Source organism: Hylaeus volcanicus, chromosome 5 (assembly GCF_026283585.1).
Source record: "Hylaeus volcanicus isolate JK05 chromosome 5, UHH_iyHylVolc1.0_haploid, whole genome shotgun sequence".
Taxonomy (NCBI): Eukaryota; Metazoa; Arthropoda; class Insecta; order Hymenoptera; family Colletidae; genus Hylaeus; species Hylaeus volcanicus.
In genome coordinates, this window is record NC_071980.1 from 2,075,661 (window position 1) to 2,097,573 (window position 21,913).

Genomic DNA, 21,913 nt, shown 5'->3' on the forward strand with positions numbered 1-21,913 from the left:
AGGAATAATTATCGACACTTTAGTTAGTGGCGTCATCTAGCAAAAACAGTGGGAACAATTATCCCTACAAACTTGGGCGTTTTCCCACCGATGGCGCCACTAGTATTAGTACTAGTATAATATAGTTCATTTTGTACAGTACTTTTTAGAATGGGGCTTTATCATCCAATGGCGCCAATGTCTGATCGTTATGATAGGTTATTGTACACGTGACAGTTAGTTAATGTTAATATTAAATAAGAAAATTTCTATTTTGTTAAATCAACTAATTAGCAAGATAGTAACGTGATAATACAATCGAGTACTTTATGTGACATATTGTAATTATGGAAGGAAAAACTCAAATTGAAGAGGACAACGAAGATGGTTAAAAATTTGTTGTTTAATTTTGTTCATAACAAATATTTAAATTCCAATGAAAACGAAATGAAACTTAATATACGATATTTTCAGAAGAAGATAATGTTGTCGCCCTTAAAAATAGAGTTCCATTATTGAAGGATTTGTTTCGTGTCCATGGAAAAGTCGGGGAAGGAACTTTCAGTTCTGTGTTCTTAGCTACGTTAAAATCTTCGGATGGTACGAAAAAGTTTGCGTTAAAACATTTAGTTCCTACTCGTCATCCTGAAAAGATTGAACGTGAATTGCAGTGTATGCAACAGATAGGGTAATAGATATATTAGATTTTGATTACAATTGAACGAATAATGTATAGAAAAGTGTATAAAAAAAATGATAAACAAAATTTTGTTTCAGTGGAAAGGATTATGTGGTTGGATTAGAATTGTGTTTACGAAGTTTTGAGACAGTAGTATTTGTAATGCCATATATGAGACACGATAAATTTTCGGTATATTTTCATAGACATTTTAATTAGTTTAATATACAGTGAGTCCTTCAGTGTGTACTTATATATATATTCACATATAAATTAAGGCTTTTTCCTTGTAAAATTTCATGTATATATAACTTACCTTATGTTGTAAGCTATAGAACAAATTAACAGAATAAGTTAAGGATTCACTGTAATTCCAAGTAAATGTTTTGGCTTCTTAATTTTCCATTGACAATTTTAAATAGGATTATGTACAAAATATGACTCTTCAAGAAACAAAAGATTATATGATAGCATTATTGACTGCATTGCGAAGAGTTCATCAATTTAAGATTATACATAGAGATGTTAAGCCTAGTAATTTTTTATATGATCGGTGCAATAAAAGGTGAATGCATGTAAATTATTTTTATAGGAAGCTGTTTTAATAAATTAATATATTGGTTCCTTATTTGTAATAGATACTTGTTGGTAGACTTTGGATTAGCACAAGAATACATAGCTGAAGATAAGTCTAATAAACTTAAGTCCATTAATTTTGAAACCCAATCTGTCAAGCGGAAAAGATCAGATGAAGTGAAGTATTCATTATTTAGAGTAGTAATGGATGGTGGTACATCTGTGAAGAATTTTAGTACTATTTTTACAAAATATTTTTTCAGAATAGTTTAAACCTTTCTCTTAGCTCGAGAAAAAAAGTTATAGGAGAAAAATGTTATTGTTTTGGAAAACCAAAAGTATGTTCACTGTGCACATCTAGACCAGAACAGATAGCTCCAAGAGCTGGCACACCAGGATTTCGTGCACCTGAAGTTTTATTAAAACACCCTTCACAAACACCAGCAATTGATATTTGGGCAAGTGGGGTAATGATGCTGTGCATCCTCAGTGGCACCCAACCATTTTTTCATTCTCCAGATGATTGTACAGCTTTGGCAGAAATAACTACTATATTTGGGTCTAATAAAATGCAACAATGTGCACACAAATTAGGTATTAAATTTATATTTTTTTTTTTAAATTTAATTTTTATTGCGAATCATTTTGTTTGTTCACTTTCATTGTATTTATTTTTCATGTTTCAAATATTTTCTTTGGAAAATCAGGAAAAAAAATTATCTTTAATGAAGATATACCAGGGGTTGATATTGTGTCTTTATGTCAGAAGTTACAAAAGAGAAATAAGGGTTTATTAGATAATTGTAAAGATCATAGGATGTACGAAAAGGTATTTTGATTTATTATTTATTTATTTATAATCATGATTAAAAATTTAATTTTCATTTTTAACATTTTTATATAGCAGCACTTATAATTTAGTATTCAAGAATATTTGTTATATATTTTAAGGCATCTACGGACGTTCAGTTTCCGAAAGAAGCTTATCACTTGTTACTAAGGTTGTTGGATTTAAATCATAAAACACGTCTTACAGCAGAGCAAGCTTTAGATCATCCATTTTTAAAGTTATAACCTATATTCTTAATAATCTTAACTGTTACTTATTGTATGTATAAGGTTTATAAAATAAATAATTGAAGTTTTTAAACAGTAAATAAATAATTTTATTGGCAACAATAGTATATAATATCAAACTGTTAATAAATGCAATACTTTTGATTTGACTATTTCTAAAAAAAGTTCGTAAGTATCAATGTTCTTTATTCCACTATCTATATAAATAAAATTTGTTATAAAAGATCAGACTGACATATCTTTTGAGGCACTTCATGCTGTTATGAAATATAATATCATTATACATTTCATACTGTATTTATGGTTTTCATAATTAATTATACATTGCATTGTTTATTCAACATTTTCCAAATTATTTGTAGTTTGTGTTGTTTGTTCTTCATTTGCACTCTTAATAAGTTTCCATTCTGATGCAACTTTTAATGCATCAGATGCTATTTCTTTTACTTTTTTATTTTCCACTGTATCACTCTTTGTTAAAGCCATTAAAATTTCCATTACGTCGGTTTCAATTAGTTTAGCTGCAATTTCTTTCGTGCTTTTGATCATATTTGAAACAATTACAACTCCTCTGTGTTGCAAATCAGGATTTGGATTCGCAAGTAAAAACCGGAGTGCGTCCAACCAATCTTTCGCATCGAATATTTTCATACACGATTTTTTGCTAACCGATGTCAACATAGCTAAAGCTCCTGCTGCCGCCATACTTGTATCTGTATCCTCATCTTCGCAAAGAATTACTAAATATTTAACTCTGTCGTTTTCTTCCTCGTAAAATTTTACAGTATCTTCGCACATTATTAAATTATTCACTACTTGAACGGACGCACGTCTTAACAGGTCGTGATCTTCAAACATATAAGCCTCAACTTTTTGAAAGCCTCCTTCTTTCAGAATTCGTTTTCTAATGTTATCGTTAATACCTGCTAAATTGCACAAAGCCATCAAGGCTTCAAAATTTTCAAGCGCGGAACATTCGGGATTTAAAAGATTTATGAATGGACGAACTACTTCCATTATCCTTTGTCCAGGGAATGCAACTTCTGGATTTATTGTAATTCCTAAACGAGCGAGAGCTTGCGATGCTTGTTTTTTTCCTTTGTCTGTTCCATCTAAAGCCAATGGTAAAAGGGCCTTTGCTCCACCTTGTTGAACAACAATTCCTCTTACTTCTTGTTGGCTACAAATTGCATTGAAAACGCGTGCTATTAATTCTTTGCTGTTTTGACTTTCAGTTTTAGAGAGACTAACTAAGGCGCTCGTAACACCAGCTTTAGCCAAAGAAATCAATCTCTTGTTTACGAAGTCTGCGTCATCAAGTTCATGTTCTTCGGGTATATGATGTTTAGCAAATTTAGCTAATTCTACCATCTCTGGTATCATTTCTTGTTTATCATAAGCATTACACAAATTTACTAATGTTGTAACGACACCGTAGATTACAGATTGGTCTCCAGTTTTAGCAAGTTCTATCATTGCTTGAATTGCTTCACGATCTTCAATTAATTTTTCTTTAACTTCCGCATCAAAAGTAAGATACGATAATCCTTCTACTGCCCATTTTCTCATATCCTTCTGTTTTTTAGGATTAATTAGGAATCTCCTACAAGCTTCTGCTAATCTTTTTGTTGCACCATCGGCAAATGGTCTTATAGTTGCATCCGTACCACCCGAACTTCCTAATTTACATAACCCTACCAAAGCGCGTACTTTGATAGAATCGTCTTTAGATTGATATAATTTTTTTAAGATATTCGCGCCCTGATTTATAATTGCGATGGCCTTGTCTTTTTTGGATGCAGCAGCAACAATACACTCGCAAGCAACTTTTTGTTGCAATAGATCATCTGTGCCAGCCATAACAAGTATCATTTCCAAGATACCTTCTCTAGCGATTATCGTATTTCCAACATCCAATGGACCGAGCAATAAAGTTGTTATTGCAACTACAACACGAACCTATGTAAAAAAGAATAAATAATACATTAGAAATGTTGTGTTTCTCGTAATAAACTTTTCATAAAATGTAAAACATGTATATTGCTTACCTTAGATTCCATATCTGGTGTAAGTAATTTATCTTTAATGTATTCATTGATAGCATCACTGAACCTTTCTTTTGCTGCATCATAATACATATTTTCATAAATTCTTGCTAGACATACACTGGTCACAGTTCTAGTAGATGATGTAATATTCATTGAAGATTCATACTTATATTCTTCAAGTTCACTTGCTACCTCCATTAAACGTTGTAAGCCGCGAAGTTCAACTAAACGTTCTGCCCAATTTAGAGCAGTATAATGAATATTACGCATAATAAGTTCTATAATTGCATCTCTAGCTATTCCAGAGATAGTTCTACTTGTTACACTGTATAAAAGACAGGATAAAATAGTATCAATTTCTTTGTGGTATTTGTCACATAATTCTTTTTTTGGTTTCGAATCTGGTTTATTAGTCATCCCACTATAAGTATTAAGTATAGTCTGCAACATAATATCAAATTTAAATACGTATTTTAATATGACACCACTGACCTTTTATATTTTTTAAATTTACAAACCTGTAAGCAATATTGAGCAGCATTTACTCTTTCTGTAACTTTGCTGTTGATCATTTCTAAACACCAAGGTATACCAATATCTTGCAGAATACTTTTAGTCCGACTAATGTTATCTTTACACAATTCTGCAATGATCCTAATTGCATCTGTTATTATTTCTTCATTCTTTTCAAGCTTTAGAATTTTCATGATTTTAGAAACAATTCCCTCCTTATACATCACTTCTGCTCCTGCTCTTTCCCACACAAGAACAAGTAAATTATTCATTGCTGTTTTACGCTTTTCACTATCTCCTTCCATTTGAAAAGCAATATCCATCATTTGCGATACCTTCAAAAGTATATAACAGCTATTATAACAATATAATTGAACCATCATGTTACATAATTAATGTTACAGTACAAACCTTGGCACTGACACGAGAATTTTGTTTGTATCTTTCTTGTACAATTTCATGTAATCGTGCAGCAATGGGTTGTATAGCTTTGTTGCCAGGATCTGCTGAAATAATATATCTTGCATCTCGATAAGCTTCTTCAAATCTTTCTAATGCTTCCAATGCTTGACATCTGCGAAATAATGCTTTGGGATCATTCTGACATATTTTAAGAGCTTCATCGCAGTCCATAACAGCTTTGTTATATTCTTTCTGTTTCAAGTATGCAGCAGCACGATTCTTATAATATACAGCTTTTTCAGAATTGTCTTCATCTGTGAGCTTCAAGGCATTCGTATAACAACTCAAAGCTTCTGACCAATTCTCTTTATTGAACTCCTGATTACCCTTCTCTTTCCATTCGTGTGCAGTCAAAGTTGTTTTTGTCATGATAGAAGATGTTTTAACTGAAACATTAGTTTAACAAGATTCTTAACAAAAATTTTCATTAAATGAAGAACCACTGTATTAACTGTAGCACACAATGAATCAATGTTGACTTAAAACTTAAATGGACAAAACAATAACGCACGTGAGAACATTAAGAATGTGAACAATATTAATGTAATACGTACTAGAAAATAGATGGATTTGTCAATGAATCAGAGATACACCCGTCAAACGTTTGATTACCGGTAACACTTTCGAAAGTCTACAATGCAATACTGTGGCCGGTACAGCTTCTGCATCGCGTTAAAAAGGATTCAGAACTGTCCAGATGTTACTAGATTGTTTCAAGTTTATTTTAAACTGTGTTCGCCCCACGATTCGAACGAAATTAAATGTGCCAGATTAAAAATAGATTTCATACACACTATTAGTAGTGTTATCTTCCTGCCTCTATTCTAACCCAGAGTTTCTCAAATTATCGACAGTGTGACAAGTTTTCTCTGTATCTAATAAAGACTTCATAATGTTATTTAAGAGGAAAAATTAATTCCACTCTAATAGGTTCGCCAAAAATTGTATTTTATTAAGGTCTGTCAAAAACTTTATTGAGGAAATTCGTGGGAAGGTGTAGTTTGAGAACCACTGTTCTAATCATATTAATTTGATGTGCTATATTAAGTCTTTATTAATAGTATTTAATTACAACATACTTATATATATTTAACAGAGTTTATTTATATCATCTCATATTTTCTATTTTTAAATTATGACATAGCTGAAACGAGAAAATTCTGAAGGAGAGGTTATAATGAGGGAATTTTACGTACAGTTTACTTGGAGAAATTTCGTGTAACACCGCCGCGATTTTTAAAAAACTCGTATTACGGATGGAATTCTTAATGAAAATGAATTATAAAACAAGCAAAATAAGCAAGAATGGGGATATTGAAAAAAGTATTTTATTTATTCACGTTCTTTCGTTACATTACATTCTCCACATGGCAGTTATATTGCAGCGGCATACAATGATTTTAAATTCTTGTTTCTAATTCCTTCATTATGTATGAGTTTATAATTTTCCATTAGATACTTTTCATCCGTGAGTGTAAGGATACTATTAATTTAAAAGTTATGAGCGAAATTCGAAATTTAATTTTATATTATATCGCTAACGTTATTTGTAATGGAAGTACACATGCAGGAAAAAATGTACAAGTACACATAACTAAACAAATTTGATTTAATAATTAAACTAATTCGTAATTGCAATTGCAATGATTTCCTATGTTATTATTTGACAAAATTTATTTACGGGATAAAATTTAGAACCGCAATGTACGTCTAAATATTCTGCTAAATAACATGTTCAACGATTTAAAATATATTACAGAATTACTTAAATAACCACCATACATTAATCCATTGAAGTCGTCGCAAAAATTTTTATGATGAGAAATGAGAGAAGGAATAAAAAGAAATAAATAAAATTTTAAAGATTGAAGGTATTGTGTATGATAATAGAAATAACGTAGCGTTCCTAAAGCCATTATTTGCGAATAAAATTTAATTTCAGTTATACTTCATAAATATATGATTCAATGAGACTTAATATTCTAATTTATATTAATATTTGTGGCATTTATAGGAAATATTTAATATTAAGTAAGTGGTATGTTTCAATGTGTTTTGTTGTATTTCAAATATTAAATATTGTATAATATTTCTATGTAATTGTTATGTAGTTTACAAACAAATTTAAATAATTTTTCGAGTATATTTATAAATAAATTTATTTGTTTTGCATAGAATTTGCATATCAAATGGAAATGAAACATTAAAAGAGTTTTACTCATAATCACAAGAGTTTCTGCGACAAATATTGGATCATCTATGAATGGTGATAAGTAATTGAGAATGATCTAAAAGGTTTTCAAGCAGAATTTGTTTAAAATATACCATAAAATCATATTAATATAAGCTACTTACATTACCGATTAATAAAAAAATATAGTACGAATGGTGATAACTGAAGTGTTGCGAGGTTATGATATAAACAGAAATTTTGTTATTAACAAAATATGATGATAGAAGAGATGAGTTCTTTTTATTTCAGTGGACTATTTTTATTGAATGTTTCAGCTGCCTCTAACTTCTGTTGACGATGCTTCCTTACCTCGTTGCATTTTTAACCATTCAACAAATTCATCAAGCATCACTGGCCCTGTAAAAATAATTTACATAACGAATGTACGCACATAGAAATTATTACCAATAACATCATAGGAGTACACACATGCTCCATCTAAATCATAATTAGATAAATCATGATTGATTGTACGAGAAAATTCTAAAATGTTGCACCATTGATCTTTATTAATCACTTTGTACTTTGATTGATCTAGGAACTGAGCAAACTGTGTGAACAGTGGCCAATGCTTTCCCAAAAGTAACTGTAGCATAACTCTTGCAGTTTCCATATCCATACTCCTTTGATCTTTGTCCTTAAATATAATAATATTAATAGCACTTATACATGAATATATGAAATATTTAAAAATACATAAATACGTAATAATGCTTACTCTAGCAAAATCATAAGCATATCTGTAAATTCCTTTGAAAGTATGAGGATCGTTTAACTGAATCCTTAGGTACTCAAGTCTCTGTTGTATTTTACTAATAGAATCACACTGTAATTCCGAAAGGCCTTTTAACCATTCGCTTAGTGTAAAAAAACCCATTTGACGGGCATTCATTTTATATGCAAGAACAAGCATTACAACATTTTCAGGTTCTACTCCAATATCTTCGCAAAACTTTTCCATTCCTTCAGGACCAAGAGTGTCTGAATCATCAGGTGTTGTGTATTCTCTAAACCATGTGATACACCGCTTTTGGGAAAAGGATGAAGTGCTTGAAACATCTTCTGTTTTTGTATAACGTCTTGCACTAAAAAAGGAAAGTATAGAAAATATGAATAATATAGACCTACAATACTCCAAAGTAATTTACCTAGATGTATGTCTAAGCCGTTTCGATGGATGCCTTGGTATACCCTCTTCATGGGCACTAGGTGTCATTTCAATAGATGTATGATGATGATTTGTGCTAGAGGGCGCTCTACGCTTGCTGCGTGGCATCCCTCGTTTAACTAAAATAAACATTTAATGTTTTTACAAATAAATATAATACAAGGTACATTGAATTATATGATATGTATAACATTCATAAGTTTATAGATATAGAAGGTGATTCATGAAAATATTATAAAGATATATATATATAGTTTGCTAATAAACTATCTTATTATATACATTGGTATTTTTAATAAATATTAACTACAATGAATCACATTACACTACATTATTTTTATTCTTGTATATATGCAATAGATTCTTTTAAAAACTTAATAATGCAATTATTCTTGTGGGGAATATTGTGAATATTCTGACTGTTTGATTGAAACAAGAAAAATAAACTAATACGAACTGATAAAAGATGGTATTGACAATAAATGTAAAAAATGATCTGGACAATGAGTATGAATACAACATACAGCGACAAAATATATTACTTACCACGCAGCGAAGACGTAAGTAATCAGAAAAATTAACGTGATTCAAAGGATCCGTAATATAACTGGTTTGTACTTGTTAAACTGACATCTCCCTTCCGTGTTAGAAGATCGAGTATGAGGTTAGGTTCGACGATTAATTGAAGTATCACGTAATTTTGAACTTTTCTTACACTAGTTTTAACCGCTTTGTACATGTGATATTGCAAACAAATACCTAAGAGCCATTAATATATCGTATAAGTAGAATTAATTCTGAATTGCATTCGTAATGTGGAAATAGAAGGAGCAAGTTACTATATAAAAGAGCTTATGTATGCAAATTATTTTCAGCTGTGACACGAGTCGCATTTTAATGTTAAACATTCGTAGGAATGTGGATCAATGATTACTAAATTATTATAATGAAATATATAAATGTATAATGAATCGAACAGACCCTCCCTACCTTCTTCAACGAACCACTAGAGTAATTGTACCAGAAATGTATTTCTCACAGTCAAAAGTCAACATCAATATAAAACTTGGTTTGCAGTACGGTCTATAAAAATAATATTAAGCATAGTGTCAGCGTCATCAAATATCTAGCTAGTCTACTAATTTGGATATTTTGTACTACCTAAACGCTGCACGGTTAAATAAAACTTTTTCACAGGTCCGCTTTATTTCATTTTATTGCCGTTTCGAGTCAGCATGCCTTTTTCGCAGGGATACCAAACGCAGAATCTATTTCTCACTAGTGGGGACAACTATTGACAAATAAAAAGCAAATATCGATGCTACGTTATTATAATCGCGTAACTTCGATAGTATCGATACCTTGATATAACAAAAATGTATGGAGGTTATTAATATAATATGAAAATTATTTATTTCTCCAATTATTTATTTATCGATAGGATTAGTTAATAGTTCTTGTACAATGATCAAATATTTAAATTTCTATAAATCTTTTCTATAAGCTATTAATTCGACAATTAATAAACTAACTAACACTTAATACCTAACTTAAATCGTAAATTAATGAACGAATTTCAAAGAAATAAACGGAAATACTGAAGTCAGGGATGTTAACAAATTTAGTGTGCCAAGCTATCTCCATTTATTATACAGTTACCAAAAGTTAATCTAAAATTACATACTGAATTAAAATTAATATATTTACATTGTACAAATTATTTATGAAACTAATGATATTTCACTGTTCAATACTTGAGATATATGGGCTGACAGATGACACTGAATATGTGACAGTAAACAAGTGTAATTAAGAACTTAAACGTTGATCTGATACCTGTTTGTTTTTCTTTTTCTTTTGCAGTCATAATTTCTACTTCAAGTACCCTCGACCGCGTATCAACAATATTATCCATGATACACGGTTCAATGGCGTTTAATCTTTTTTTGGAAATTTGAATATTAACTTTTTTCCCGCCCACCGTCTAGCTGCGCGCGCCAAACAGGAGTCAAGCTGCGCGCGCACAGCTTGCCCGCGATCGCCATTTGTCTTCTGAAAGTTAGCGGTTTTAGACGCTACGAGTGTTTCTGGAACAATTAGATATATATTTCATATCTGTTGCCATCTAATTACTGCTAATTGCTATTATTAATCTTATTTACTCTCTAGTGGTGCTTTTATCTAATATTTATATACTTTTAGTTACAGATTCAAGCGATCTCTGCGATGGTAATAGCTATACACTGCCATAGACTATGTATCGACTGTGGATAGAATGTAGATATAGGAACGAGTTATCCACGTCTGGTAACTTACCGACTGTGTTGCGCGATTCAATATGGCTCTCATAGTTACCATTTTCAACTCTAGAGCGCGCTGTGTATCCATTGATATTTTATACAGTCGGTAATTTCGTTCTCGCGTTAACCTATGTAAAATTAGGATTACCTATTACATGGTCTGTAATTATAAATAATTTTCTTTCACTGATATAACAGTCTATCGTTGAACAAGTGTTTAAAAGTACATTTTCATATGTGGAATTTTAGTAACTTTATTCGTTACCTTTCAAATATTTTCATTTCATTCGTGCTAGAGACAATTTTCCATGCTCAAGTAGCCAAGTCTACTTGTTTTAGTCTTGATATGAGTTGCATTGTACCGGCTGTGTCGTATTCCATGTAGAATATTAGAGGCATGGCGCCACCAGCAGACGCAGAGAAATGTACAGTAATTATATCGTAAGTGCGGCTGCTCCGTGTTTTGGGTTCCTCGTAATTAGAAGTACAAGTTGGTAATATTACTCCCTTAATTCAGCACTACACTCTCCGAGGTTATCGCTGAAAGTATATTCATGGTTATTCTTGGGGACCTTAATTTGAAACTTCTTGGTGTAACACGTCATATGTAATTTAATACGGAAAGGTATCGTGCCCTGTTGGTAAATAGGTTTCCTCATGATTTTCATATTTATGATAAAGCTGAGGGTAAATGGTGTCGTATGCTTCACATACTCGCCGCCTACATAGGGAGACAAATTTACACTAGGTGGAGTATGGGTATCTATGATATCGAGCATATATAGATATATCTTTTCCAATGACAGTATTACAGATAGTGTTATATAACAATATTTGCAGAGTACCGTATAAATCGAGATCACGACTTTTTATATGAAAACACGCGTGAATCGAAAAAGGCGAACCAATAGACGTAGAATATAAAAAAAAATTTTAAACACTTAGAATTCCTGAAAATTAACGGTTTAGACTAAAATACCTTCTCAAACAAATCGTCGCGCAAACTTAGTATTGTTTTTTCTAACATCCTACGATTACTTTATAGACAGTCATTATAGTGTCACCTCTTACCCCCTCAAACAAATCGTCACACGATGCTAGTATTTTTTTTGTCTAACATCCTACGATTATTTAATAGACAGTCACTTTAGTATCATCTTTTTTTAATATCACCCGATCTATACCCCCGTCACTCTCCCGATAACTTTCCCCGTGAGATGTTCCTGTTATCGAGGAAGATCGTTGATTGTTCCTTCCGTACGTGCTTCTCGAAGAACATCCAGTTTCTCAGGTTTTTTTTAAGTGGCGTTATGAAAGCTCGCGATGTTACTTTGCGGAATCCCAGGGAAACTGAGGGACGCGCGAATATTTTCTTTTTCATCCGCGTTGACGAGCTGACAAGAAAAGAAGGGAGCGTAGAATCTCGACTAACGAGGGAAATCGGGGCCGTGAAATTCAGGCAAATACAAATAGAGAGAAGCGGAAACGTCGGAGGGATGCTGGCACGGTTCGAATGCTTCGGTGTCTGGTTTGACCTGTCTCCCAGCATATCCGGTGTATTCCGTAAGAATGAAGTGCCACTGCTCGCCGCCCGGAAACGAATGCAGAATCCGCAAACTGCGCGCTGCCCAGAATGATGAATGAAACGCTCCTCTGGCAATGGCGTAGGGAGAAAAACTGACACCACCGGGCACGACCGCGTTGTCGAAGCTGGGTCGCAATTTTCTGCCGATTTTCGAAAGACCCGTCGATGGATATCACGTAGGCCCTAAAGCATTGCCAAAAAAACACCAGGCTAGGAAAATAGAAAAAAAAAAAATTAACAAAGATAAATCCGGATAGAATTTGTGAATTTGACGAAAGTTAAGAAATGAAATACTACGACAAACGTTACCTTCTGTATGTCAGAGAACATCCAATACGAATGAATTTAATCGACAATTTTAATCGAGGATATAGGATCGAATCTCGCCGATGATAAGTAAATTTATGTACCCGACATTATGGTACGCGATGATAAATTTGGTTTCCAAGTAAATTAGTAAAGTTTCGAACTTTGTAACGAATAATTGAAGTTTTGTAACATAGGAAAAGTTTCTTACATCGTGTATTCCTCCGCAGTATTCTCTTCTTCCCGAAACTTATGATTCTTTCTCGGCCCGGGGAAACTTTGTAACTGTTTTTTATATACGCGTAAGAGACGTTCGAGGAAATTCTATTGAAAGTTTTAAATAGGAAACGGGGGAGTTCGATGGGTTCTGTATGTACTCGCTGTTTATAAAGCAACTTGAATTTTCTTTTCTTGAACGCGTTAATTGCGAAATAGTATGCTAGAATCTAAAATATCTTAAGTATCTAAAATCTCTTACGTATATTTATATATACATCGACATATTCATACAAACATAGACTTGGAGCTGATTGTATGCACTTCGTCATCGGATTAATACGTTCCCAAAGAACGCGGTACAAAAAGTAATCAGCGAAAAAGAATCGATTTTTCGCTTACCACAAAGTAGAATGGACCCTTAAGGATCGAGGAGGAAGCGCGTTACAAGTGATACTCCATTCCCTGCGTTTTCTTGATCGCTGCAACTCGATTCTCGCCAACTACCCCATTTCACGTTTCGAGGAAAAAGTTGGTACTCGATGGTGCCATCGGACCGCGACGAAAAACATGGCGCGTCGAATCGAACAGATGAATCGGATCCGTCGATCGGCGTGTTACTCCGTGTTGACGAATTGGGAATTAAAAGGGGCGTCGGGTTTCAATGCCAACAGAGGACGAGTTTTCCTCTTCGATCCCAACGTCAAAGTAGCGTCGCGTCGCGAGTTAAGCAAGGTTGCTTCACGTTCGCAAAATTTAAAGGGGTCCCGCCATTCGTTGTCCGGGATAATTAAATGTCTATTGGAAATTCGTCGGACGTGGCGGCAACGTCCTCGTCGACCCGTCGAGAGGTGATTGAATGCCTCCGCTTGCTCTCGTTCACCATCTTGAATTACAGGTGTCTGCGAACGGCAGATCCATTCTGTCATCACAATGAAGTACTTTCCTAGCCGGCGGCAAACTTATCGTTCTGCACTTAATTAATCACGCGGTATCAGTGGTGTCCCTAGGTGGACCCTGGTCCGCAGCTCCTGATGTTTTTACGACCCGAGAGAACCCGCGGAACGCAAATCTGCGGCTGACTTGCATTTGTCACCCTGCTCGGTATAGGTATCGGCGAGTTTGTCCGAAACTTTTTTCGAAGGACCCCTTCCACTCGTTGGAGGAATACCTCTCGCAACTTGTTGTTTTTTTTCCTTTTTTCTTTTTTTTTTTTTAGTTATTAGACACTAGGAAATATTTGTAGAAGTTCGTGATACCGTTGCTCGTTGTAGAAGCTAGCGGTTTCTCTTCTTTTTCCGTTCGAAAAAAGTATCTCGGTACCGAACGAGTTAAATCTTACTCGAAAGTAACGGCTGCATGGCGAAAAGAAATCGACCCAATTGGATGATCGTTAGAGGACGATTCAGACCCGGATTTTTCGCTTTCCAGCCGATTGCTACACTAATTGAGTTATCCAGGTCGTTAACGAACTCTTTCCCCGCGAAACTAATATTCGTGTATAGCAGCCTGCCGCGATGGAACCATAATGTATCCTCGCGCAACGGAGTGTATCGGGTCTCGTAAAAACTTGGTGAAATTCACCGTCTAGAGCTTGTTCTTTTTCGAAAGACCGCTGCTGGAATACCGCCGCGCCTCTTATAACGTCGAGTTTGCGAGTTTTGAATTATATACCGTCGCGCAGCGTTGATAATAACGCGTTTTCGCTTTGTGTGGACGCAGTTAATACCCACCCACTCGTGTATCGTTGTTTCTTTGTTTGCGGGGGACGTGCTGAGCGAACTCGAGCTATTTCCAGAGCCACTTAAGGATATTGTTTCATGCGGTTTGTAGGTATCGCGGGATGGTGCAACTTCGTCAACAGAAACACAAAGCTGCTTTGTCTTGAGAAATATTTATCGTTCGACAACGACGGGCGTGCGGTTCGTGGCACTGAACGGATTTCTGTCGATTATACACGGTGCCCTAGTGGTACAAGCGAGTAGGGGGTGATTCTACGTGAAAAATTGAGTCGAAAATGTAGATTAAAATTTCTTCATACGACGCTTTATCTTCGAAAGAAAGAAATATGTTCTAGCAAAGCTTGCAAACATTGTCAACACGATGATATCTCTTACATCGATTTTATTTTCTTCTTATGCTTCTGATCTACAATGACATCCGTCGAGTCGAAGCGTCATAGATAACGGATGCGAGCTGACAGGAAGATCGTAAAATGTCGAGGTAAGGCTTACAAGTAAAGCCACGCCACTGTCGGCATTGATGAATTGTTAAAAGCCCCTCTGAATATTCGACAGTAGAATGGAGAATGCATGTTTTGTTCTGGGTGTGCAGCTGCGCCTGTCGAAAGCGTATCGCGACGGGCGACTCTGTCGGGCACTTTGGTACGTTTAAAACCGTAGCCACCGATCCGCAAGCTAATTGCCAAGTCCGACTCCCCCGCGTATTGATATATACGCGGCTGCTGCACGTGTACGCTCGCCCTCGCGATACATAGTTGCTTATTAATGCAGAAAGTCGAGTTTCCGCTCTACCGTGGGCAAAAACTACGTTGTATCGATGGCCCACGCCTCGAGTGTTCAACTTTTGGTATCAAATTAACACGATTTAATGGAATGAAAAATCGAGACTGCATTCATTCATCGATCAATCGTAATCGTGATTGATTACATAATCAATTAGCTGCGATTGCTGTTGGAGTAATTTCAGACGTTAACTCGAATTCAATTGTAATTCTAATTTCGGTTTCGGTTATAAAATGTGATTACAATTATGTGCAGTAGTATATTCCAACGTTTGGGAGTATACGGATCTTTCTAGATAGAAATATACGATACCGTAGGTTCGACATCACAGTTTCCAAAGATTGGTTTGATTATTTTCTCGATCGAACTCGAGATTTTTGGTATCCATTCTCGGTCTCGTCTCGAACTTTCATTTCCGTTCGTCGTTCCCAAGCCAGACTCGTTTGTTTAGTTGTTTCAATTCCACTTCCGGTTGCTCTCTCAACTTCCTCGCTTTCCGAAATTAGAAAGATCCGATAATTGCTCGAAAACTGAGTTCACCGTTAGTAAGCTCAAGCGACTGTTTAATTTCGTTCCTGCTGTGAAACTTTTATCTCGGGACTTGGCTCGCTTGAAATTAACAACAGAATTTTAATCGAGAGCGAAATTGGCGTATTTAATATCATTTTCATACCGACACTCGATTTTTAGGTTTTCTGATTAGCTGTACAGGTAGAGAAAAATTGAGACCATTCGAAAAGACTCTCGGATTTTAGAGTATCGTACTTAGGGTCGTTTTGGAAATTCGCGATGAATGGATGAGAAAGAAGCGAACTCCAGCAGGTTCTTCGTCATCGACGAGTATTCTTGGGCTTTTGAGGGCTCTGAAGTAGGATTGATGTGCGAAAAATTGTGTGAAATGCACGTTTCACTTTTGAAAGGCAGACGACGGGAAAAAGCAGTTTTTTGTACTCGTTGAAAGAAAATATTCAAATATATACCGTAAGCTGGTACATCATAAGGATAGGATAATCCCATAAGTAGATTACAGATTTTATGCGTTTATGGCATACGCGATCATGGAAAATATTCACAGAACGGATGCAGAATATATGCACTTACCCACATTGAAACGTTAAAATCGATATTGATTAATTCGTGAAATATTTGTTTGCATGTGTTTTTGATATCAGTGTGGATACGTTGTATTCGTGCATATTTGTTTTGTTCACTGTTTGTCATTATATCGAAGGAAATAGGTGATTAATAATCGAGTTTAGGATGCCAGTATAATTATAGCAACCTAATCTAGTACATGGAAAAATATCACGAAAATCGTCCGCGGTTTGCGCGCTCTACTATCACGTTTTATCTCTTTGAAACTGATCTCGCAAATGTTTACATGACCGCAAACGTTTTGGTAAAAGTTTTCACCGTCGAAAAGTGGAAACACCGTATCGTTTTGTATTTTCGGCGCGGGCGTATACAGTTCCTCGCAAAAGTATACGCTCTCACCATATACATATCCCATTTTACATAAACAATAGAGGCGTGAAATAGTATAGTTTATTCGAAACATCATTTTCTATTCGTGTTCGATTGAAAAACAAGATTCTAAAGGGCCCTCTAAAAAATCGTTTATATTATAGGCACAGAATAGATATTTTTGCGTGCAACTGTATACGCATCGCGTACTCTGATCGTGTGCAGTAGTACCTCGAGTACGTTTGAGATTCATAACAGTGGCTGCCAATCCGCATGTTAATTTCCATGTTCGCTCCCTCGAGATATCGATAAATTTGAACCCCTCGATGCGCGAATCCGGAGAAAATCTATCCACGTAGGCGTACCCGATCCTGAAACGTTCCCACTTGTCAAGGTCTGGCATCGATGTGCCCGTAAAATCTCGCGGAAAGAAAAAAAAAAAAAGCGTAAAAATATTCCAGACCGTTTCGGCAGCTTTACGTCGTTTCGGGCGTGTAAATTTGTCGGGATCTATAATAACGCCTGAAAACAAAGAGAGAGAAAAAAAAAAAGAACGAATCGATCTCCATAGAAGGAAGAACGAAACACGTCAGGTATGGATGAAATCATGGAAAATTCAAATTCTGATTGAACTACGTGACATGTTTCCAGAATGAAATTGAACTGATCTCGGAGCAATGATTTGACTCTGAATTATCGTGAATCAGACCTTTTCCAGTAGGAAAGTTGTTTTGCGTTATTCTCTTTGCTTCTTTCTTTCTTTGCATTTCTGCATCCGTTTGTAAGTAACATCTTAGGTAAACATGTTCTCTAAAATTGCGAGTCGGAGATCCGTTGTGACAAAGTCGTGTCTAAAAGTGTAACTCGCGTTTACTAGCTAATTTTGGATCTTAATCTCGGATGGTATTAATATTCGTAGTACGCGTATGTAGGTACAGGGTGTCCTGAAACAAGCAGCGCAGAGAGATGGATATAGCTAAAACCATAGCAAGCAGCTAAATTTATTATATTTACAAGAAAGTGATTGATAACGAGCGCGATACGCACGGTAGTTTTTACGTGGCGTTTGCTACGTATACCATGGAATCAGCATTTGTCGAGCAAGGAGAAAAATAAGCGAAAGGAAGGCATGGAAACATGGGGGAGTGGGTGGGGGTGGAAAGAATGGGCTATTAAATATGTATGTGGATAGAAACAAGTTTCCTCTGTAATATCCAGAGCAGCGCAAAGGTGTGTGGCGAAAACCTGGAGGTAGATTTATTTCTTAGTCGCAAGTTTTTGTCGAGAAACAAACGAGGTAATAAATTGTAGAAATGCGAGCCATTATTTGATGGGGGATAATATCATAATGCCGGTTAAGTAGGCGAAGTAAATAACGTATTACGGTTAAACGTTGCACATTTCAAATTGGAATTTATGGTCACCGAGCACTACCCTCTATTGCTACGAAAACGTGTACATAATAAATCGACTCGTGTTAATTTCAGTATCCAATGAAATTCGTCGAAATGCTTGGCTAATATTTAATTAACGGACGCGTACAATCGTAATTGCCGACTTTCCATGTACACGCGTGCTTTATAACATAACGTTTTCATTAGAAACGAACACATTTACGCAAACTCCTGTGTTGGATTCCTGTGCGTAGGTTATCGGCTTGTTTCGATTATTTCGCGATTACAATACCAACGTATATAACACACACGCGCACCTTGTAAATACGACGTGCTTTAAGCGGGCTATCAGTATGTCAAACTGCAGGAAGTGCCTGGTGCTGAATTTAACGCGACCAGATTGCATCCGGTGTAGCGTGCGCGGCTCATTCTTTTTCTGCTTATAAATAACGTGACACGAGTAGCCGCTGTGCCAAACATAGATCGCAACGCGAATGGATTCATTCGCCAATTCGGAAAACGTCTAACCCCGTTACGTTCCCGAGGTAATGAAATTTTGGAAAATCGTAGCAAGTAAATTCTCATAGGGGATGGTTTTAGAGACTTGCAAGCGTTTCCTGAGAAAGTGAAATCTTCTAATACAAGAAGGTACGTTTCCAAAATTCGAGAATTGTAGGAAATGCTTGCGAAATAGTGCGTGTCAGGTTGCACCCGACAACATTTGCGGAAAGTTTCATCGAAATCGCTGGTTGTTCCCTCGTTGGATGATTTCGTTACGATAACTCCAGGAAAAAGGGAACGCGCTGCAACGACTGAAAGTTATCCAGACGATATAATTAATTTTGCTATAGTCACTGGTTCGAATTATTATCTCAGTGCCTTGAGTTTCTCCTCCTACATTCATTTGCCAACGAAGATGTTATCCGTTTCGCACGAGCAACAGTTCCAGCTGTGCGTTCCACGTCCGCGTAACAATTCCATCCTGACGCGTCGTCGTCTCTGCACATGTTAATTCGAATCGGTTTTGGCGACGCGACGTCTCGTTTCCCGTCTACCTGTACGCTTTTCAGAGTTTTGGGGGAGCTTTCGAAGCGCGCGAGACGTTTATTGCGTATTCATCGATTTTACAAAACCAATGAAAAAGGGAAAACGAAAGAGCGAACGATCGGGAACAAAACTCGAGCGTTCGCGCGAGTAACGGTCGTCAGTAGACGATACGGAATTTCCGGGTATGCTCGTCGTTGATATTTTATTGCATTAATTCTGTGCCGCGTCCATGTATCACAATGCCAGGGTATCTGCGCGTATCGCGTTTCCCTATATCAGGCTGCAATTTTGTCGCATAAATTTTATGTCAAATTTACGATTCGCTGTTCACGGCAAAGAGAACCGGATCAGTCGATGCTGTGCGCGTTATCGACGAAGCTTTGCTCAATTATTTCTACGCGATATTCACTTTCGAGTGGTCATTGAAACGTTCGCGAGCAAATCAGCTAAGAATTAATTTTGTAATTCCTCAGGGAAGATGTCTGTCATCCATATGTGAGTGACGTAGCGATCAACCTGTTTATCGCATGTATAAAAACTGAGAGATTTATGCGAAGATTTTAGTGGATACCATCACCCTCAAAGTAGATTCCTTGGGAGTTGATGCAAGGATCGTAGCAATTCCGCCATTGTTGGAACGGCTTCTGAAAGTCGTCCTTGTCCGCGCTGTTCATCGCAGTCCTCCTCTCTTCACGATTCTTCTCACCTGCATCAAATCTTCGATGTTTGAGCTTTATCTCCATTCTGAGGAGAATGTCCTCCTTGTTCTTTTGATTTGGCCATCTGTGACTTTTTCATCTTCCTCGGAATGAAGATGAAACTCAAAGGGCGGAGGTTTGACAAGGCTGAAAAGATTCGAGGAGAGACGGAGATTGTGGTGAACAGCACGAAGAAAGAGGACTTTTAGAAGGTGTTTGAACAATGGCAGAATTGCGAGGATCGTTGCATCAACTCCCAAGAGGACTTTGAGAGGAAGATGGTGGCCAGTGAAATTTCAGGTTGGACCGGTGTCTTTTAGTGTAGGGGTCGCTCCTGAAGTGAGCGGCTTACAATTGAGGGGGATGGCAAAGAAAATTTATAATGTCAATTTTTTAAGTACATCATGTCTCAGAACTGTGTTAAATTTTCGTCTGCATAAAAAATGTCTAACAACGAATGCAAGACGAGCAAAATTTGATCCGTTATTTGTTCCATAAAAATTGCAATCTGAATTACCCGTACAATCAAATTATATTTCTCGTTGATCGAACAACAGCTTAATGGAATAACCGTCCAATCGTATAAACGCTCCGAATAAATCGTCGTCGAATGTTTATTTGTGTTTCGCTGGTCGAATAAAAATTCTGTCATCTCAGAGATGTAATTTGTAAATGGAAAGGAAAACTGTCTCGCGAAACTCACGGGAAATTCACGGGAAAGTAACGCGAATTAGTTAAAAATGCGTTAAATTAAATGAAAGGACCAACAGCGGTGACGTTATTTGTACGGTTTTCGGTTTGCGTCCATGATCACGCGTCCGGCTCATTGCCTCTGGCAATAGCAGCTGATGGAGCGTGACGATCACGCGTACAGTTTGTTCGCTTCAGTTTAATACAAGTACGGATCAGACTTGTAAAGCGAGAAGGGCTGACTTCTGTTACGCTCCGACCAGTACTAATACCATTACGGGTTACATTTTGATTTACGATCACGGCGTTGGGGAATTTATCGTTGCTGCGGGTTCCGCATGAAAATGGACAAAAATTGTCGTTGTCGAGTCTATCGCGACCATTTATTGATAAAACTCTTCGATTTTATCCGTTTTAATTCCAATTAATTCATTAAGCGGTGCATTTTTATCGCGCTGCGTTTGTTTACTCGTTGCATTCGCCATTGCAATTGGTTTGGGAACGATTTATCTTCGGTTTTGCATAATTAAGCGGTTGTTTAGTATATTTATCAATGATAGGTCTGACGTAACTGTGTCTCCAACAAAAAAGCAGTTACCGCGATTAATTAGAAATGATTAGTACAAGAGATTTCCCAGCATGAAGTATTTGGTATCAGGCTTAGGCTTTTCCTAATATGCTTCAGTGAGATATTTCATTCTTTCGAATCGTGACAAAGACGAAAGCTGCGCGAAACGCAATAAATAGAATAAGAAAAAGCGTGTGTTCCTGGACTGATAGTCGGAGGAAATAAGGGATGGTGGTGGTGGTGGTGTGGCGGTAATATCAGTGTGCCACGGCGCAACTGGACAGGCGTTTCGCGACGGGGGTAGCTGGATAGAGGCGCCTGACGGCAGCTGAGTCGCATGATCCGTTCATTCGGGTTCGTACGGCTACCGCCGTCTCTGCTCGGC

At 36.2% G+C, this 21,913-nt stretch overlaps 3 protein-coding genes and 1 long non-coding RNA gene across 9 annotated transcripts; 1 reads left to right on the top strand and 3 right to left on the bottom strand.

Annotated features, from left to right (window-relative positions):
* The first annotated feature begins 157 nt into the window (after positions 1–157).
* On the top strand, positions 158–2,325 carry LOC128877357 (cell division cycle 7-related protein kinase-like). 2 transcript variants are annotated; one of them, XM_054124593.1, is made up of 8 exons: positions 158–366; positions 454–667; positions 757–850; positions 1,081–1,223; positions 1,297–1,411; positions 1,498–1,828; positions 1,942–2,063; positions 2,186–2,325. In XM_054124593.1, the coding sequence occupies exons 1-8, from the start codon at positions 327–329 to the stop codon at positions 2,306–2,308; spliced, it is 1,182 nt and encodes a 393-aa protein (XP_053980568.1). In that variant the 5' UTR covers positions 158–326; the 3' UTR covers positions 2,309–2,325. The 2 variants fall into 2 exon arrangements, with proteins under 2 accessions (XP_053980568.1, XP_053980569.1); XM_054124594.1 differs by having other exon boundaries at positions 457–667.
* Positions 2,326–2,376: 51 nt separating this feature from the next.
* Positions 2,377–6,497, bottom strand: LOC128877352 (protein unc-45 homolog B). Its single transcript, XM_054124585.1, has 5 exons — positions 5,889–6,497; positions 5,284–5,720; positions 4,878–5,207; positions 4,360–4,800; positions 2,377–4,270 (listed from the first exon to the last, which is right to left on the bottom strand). Exons 2-5 carry the CDS (start codon positions 5,701–5,703, stop codon positions 2,645–2,647), a joined length of 2,817 nt encoding a protein of 938 aa, XP_053980560.1. The 5' UTR covers positions 5,704–5,720; positions 5,889–6,497; the 3' UTR covers positions 2,377–2,644.
* A 143-nt stretch (positions 6,498–6,640) lies between these two features.
* Positions 6,641–10,027, bottom strand: LOC128877360 (DCN1-like protein 5). Of its 5 annotated transcripts, none has more exons than XM_054124597.1 (7): positions 9,897–10,027; positions 9,726–9,818; positions 9,282–9,494; positions 8,716–8,854; positions 8,286–8,652; positions 7,997–8,204; positions 6,641–7,924 (listed from the first exon to the last, which is right to left on the bottom strand). In XM_054124597.1, the coding sequence occupies exons 4-7, from the start codon at positions 8,841–8,843 to the stop codon at positions 7,839–7,841; spliced, it is 789 nt and encodes a 262-aa protein (XP_053980572.1). In that variant the 5' UTR covers positions 8,844–8,854; positions 9,282–9,494; positions 9,726–9,818; positions 9,897–10,027; the 3' UTR covers positions 6,641–7,838. The 5 variants fall into 5 exon arrangements, with proteins under 5 accessions (XP_053980572.1, XP_053980573.1, XP_053980577.1 ...); XM_054124598.1 differs by having other exon boundaries at positions 9,717–9,818; XM_054124602.1 differs by lacking the exon at positions 9,282–9,494.
* A 318-nt stretch (positions 10,028–10,345) lies between these two features.
* On the bottom strand, positions 10,346–13,304 carry LOC128877713 (uncharacterized). The gene is made up of 3 exons (XR_008457293.1): positions 11,301–13,304; positions 11,052–11,163; positions 10,346–10,822 (listed from the first exon to the last, which is right to left on the bottom strand). It is a non-coding gene; the product is annotated as an uncharacterized LOC128877713 (long non-coding RNA).
* Positions 13,305–21,913: the final 8,609 nt, after the last annotated feature.

Bases quoted from the DNA above. Each gene is read 5' to 3' on its own strand.
- LOC128877352 (XM_054124585.1), bottom strand. From the start codon at position 5,703: ATGACAAAAACAACTTTGACTGCACACGAATGGAAAGAGAAGGGTAAT. The intron at 5,208-5,283 runs GTTTGTACTGTA...ATACTTTTGAAG, and splicing joins ATTCTCGTGTCAGTGCCAAG to GTATCGCAAATGATGGATAT. The intron at 4,271-4,359 runs GTAAGCAATATA...TTTTTTACATAG, and splicing joins CACCAGATATGGAATCTAAG to GTTCGTGTTGTAGTTGCAAT.
- LOC128877360 (XM_054124602.1), bottom strand. From the start codon at position 8,843: ATGCCACGCAGCAAGCGTAGAGCGCCCTCTAGCACAAATCATCATCAT. The intron at 8,653-8,715 runs GTAAATTACTTT...TTCCTTTTTTAG, and splicing joins CGGCTTAGACATACATCTAG to TGCAAGACGTTATACAAAAA. The intron at 8,205-8,285 runs GTAAGCATTATT...ATTATATTTAAG, and splicing joins ATGCTTATGATTTTGCTAGA to GACAAAGATCAAAGGAGTAT.
- LOC128877357 (XM_054124593.1), top strand. From the start codon at position 327: ATGGAAGGAAAAACTCAAATTGAAGAGGACAACGAAGATG. The intron at 1,412-1,497 runs GTGAAGTATTCA...ATATTTTTTCAG, and splicing joins AGCGGAAAAGATCAGATGAA to AATAGTTTAAACCTTTCTCT. The intron at 2,064-2,185 runs GTATTTTGATTT...ATATATTTTAAG, and splicing joins ATCATAGGATGTACGAAAAG to GCATCTACGGACGTTCAGTT.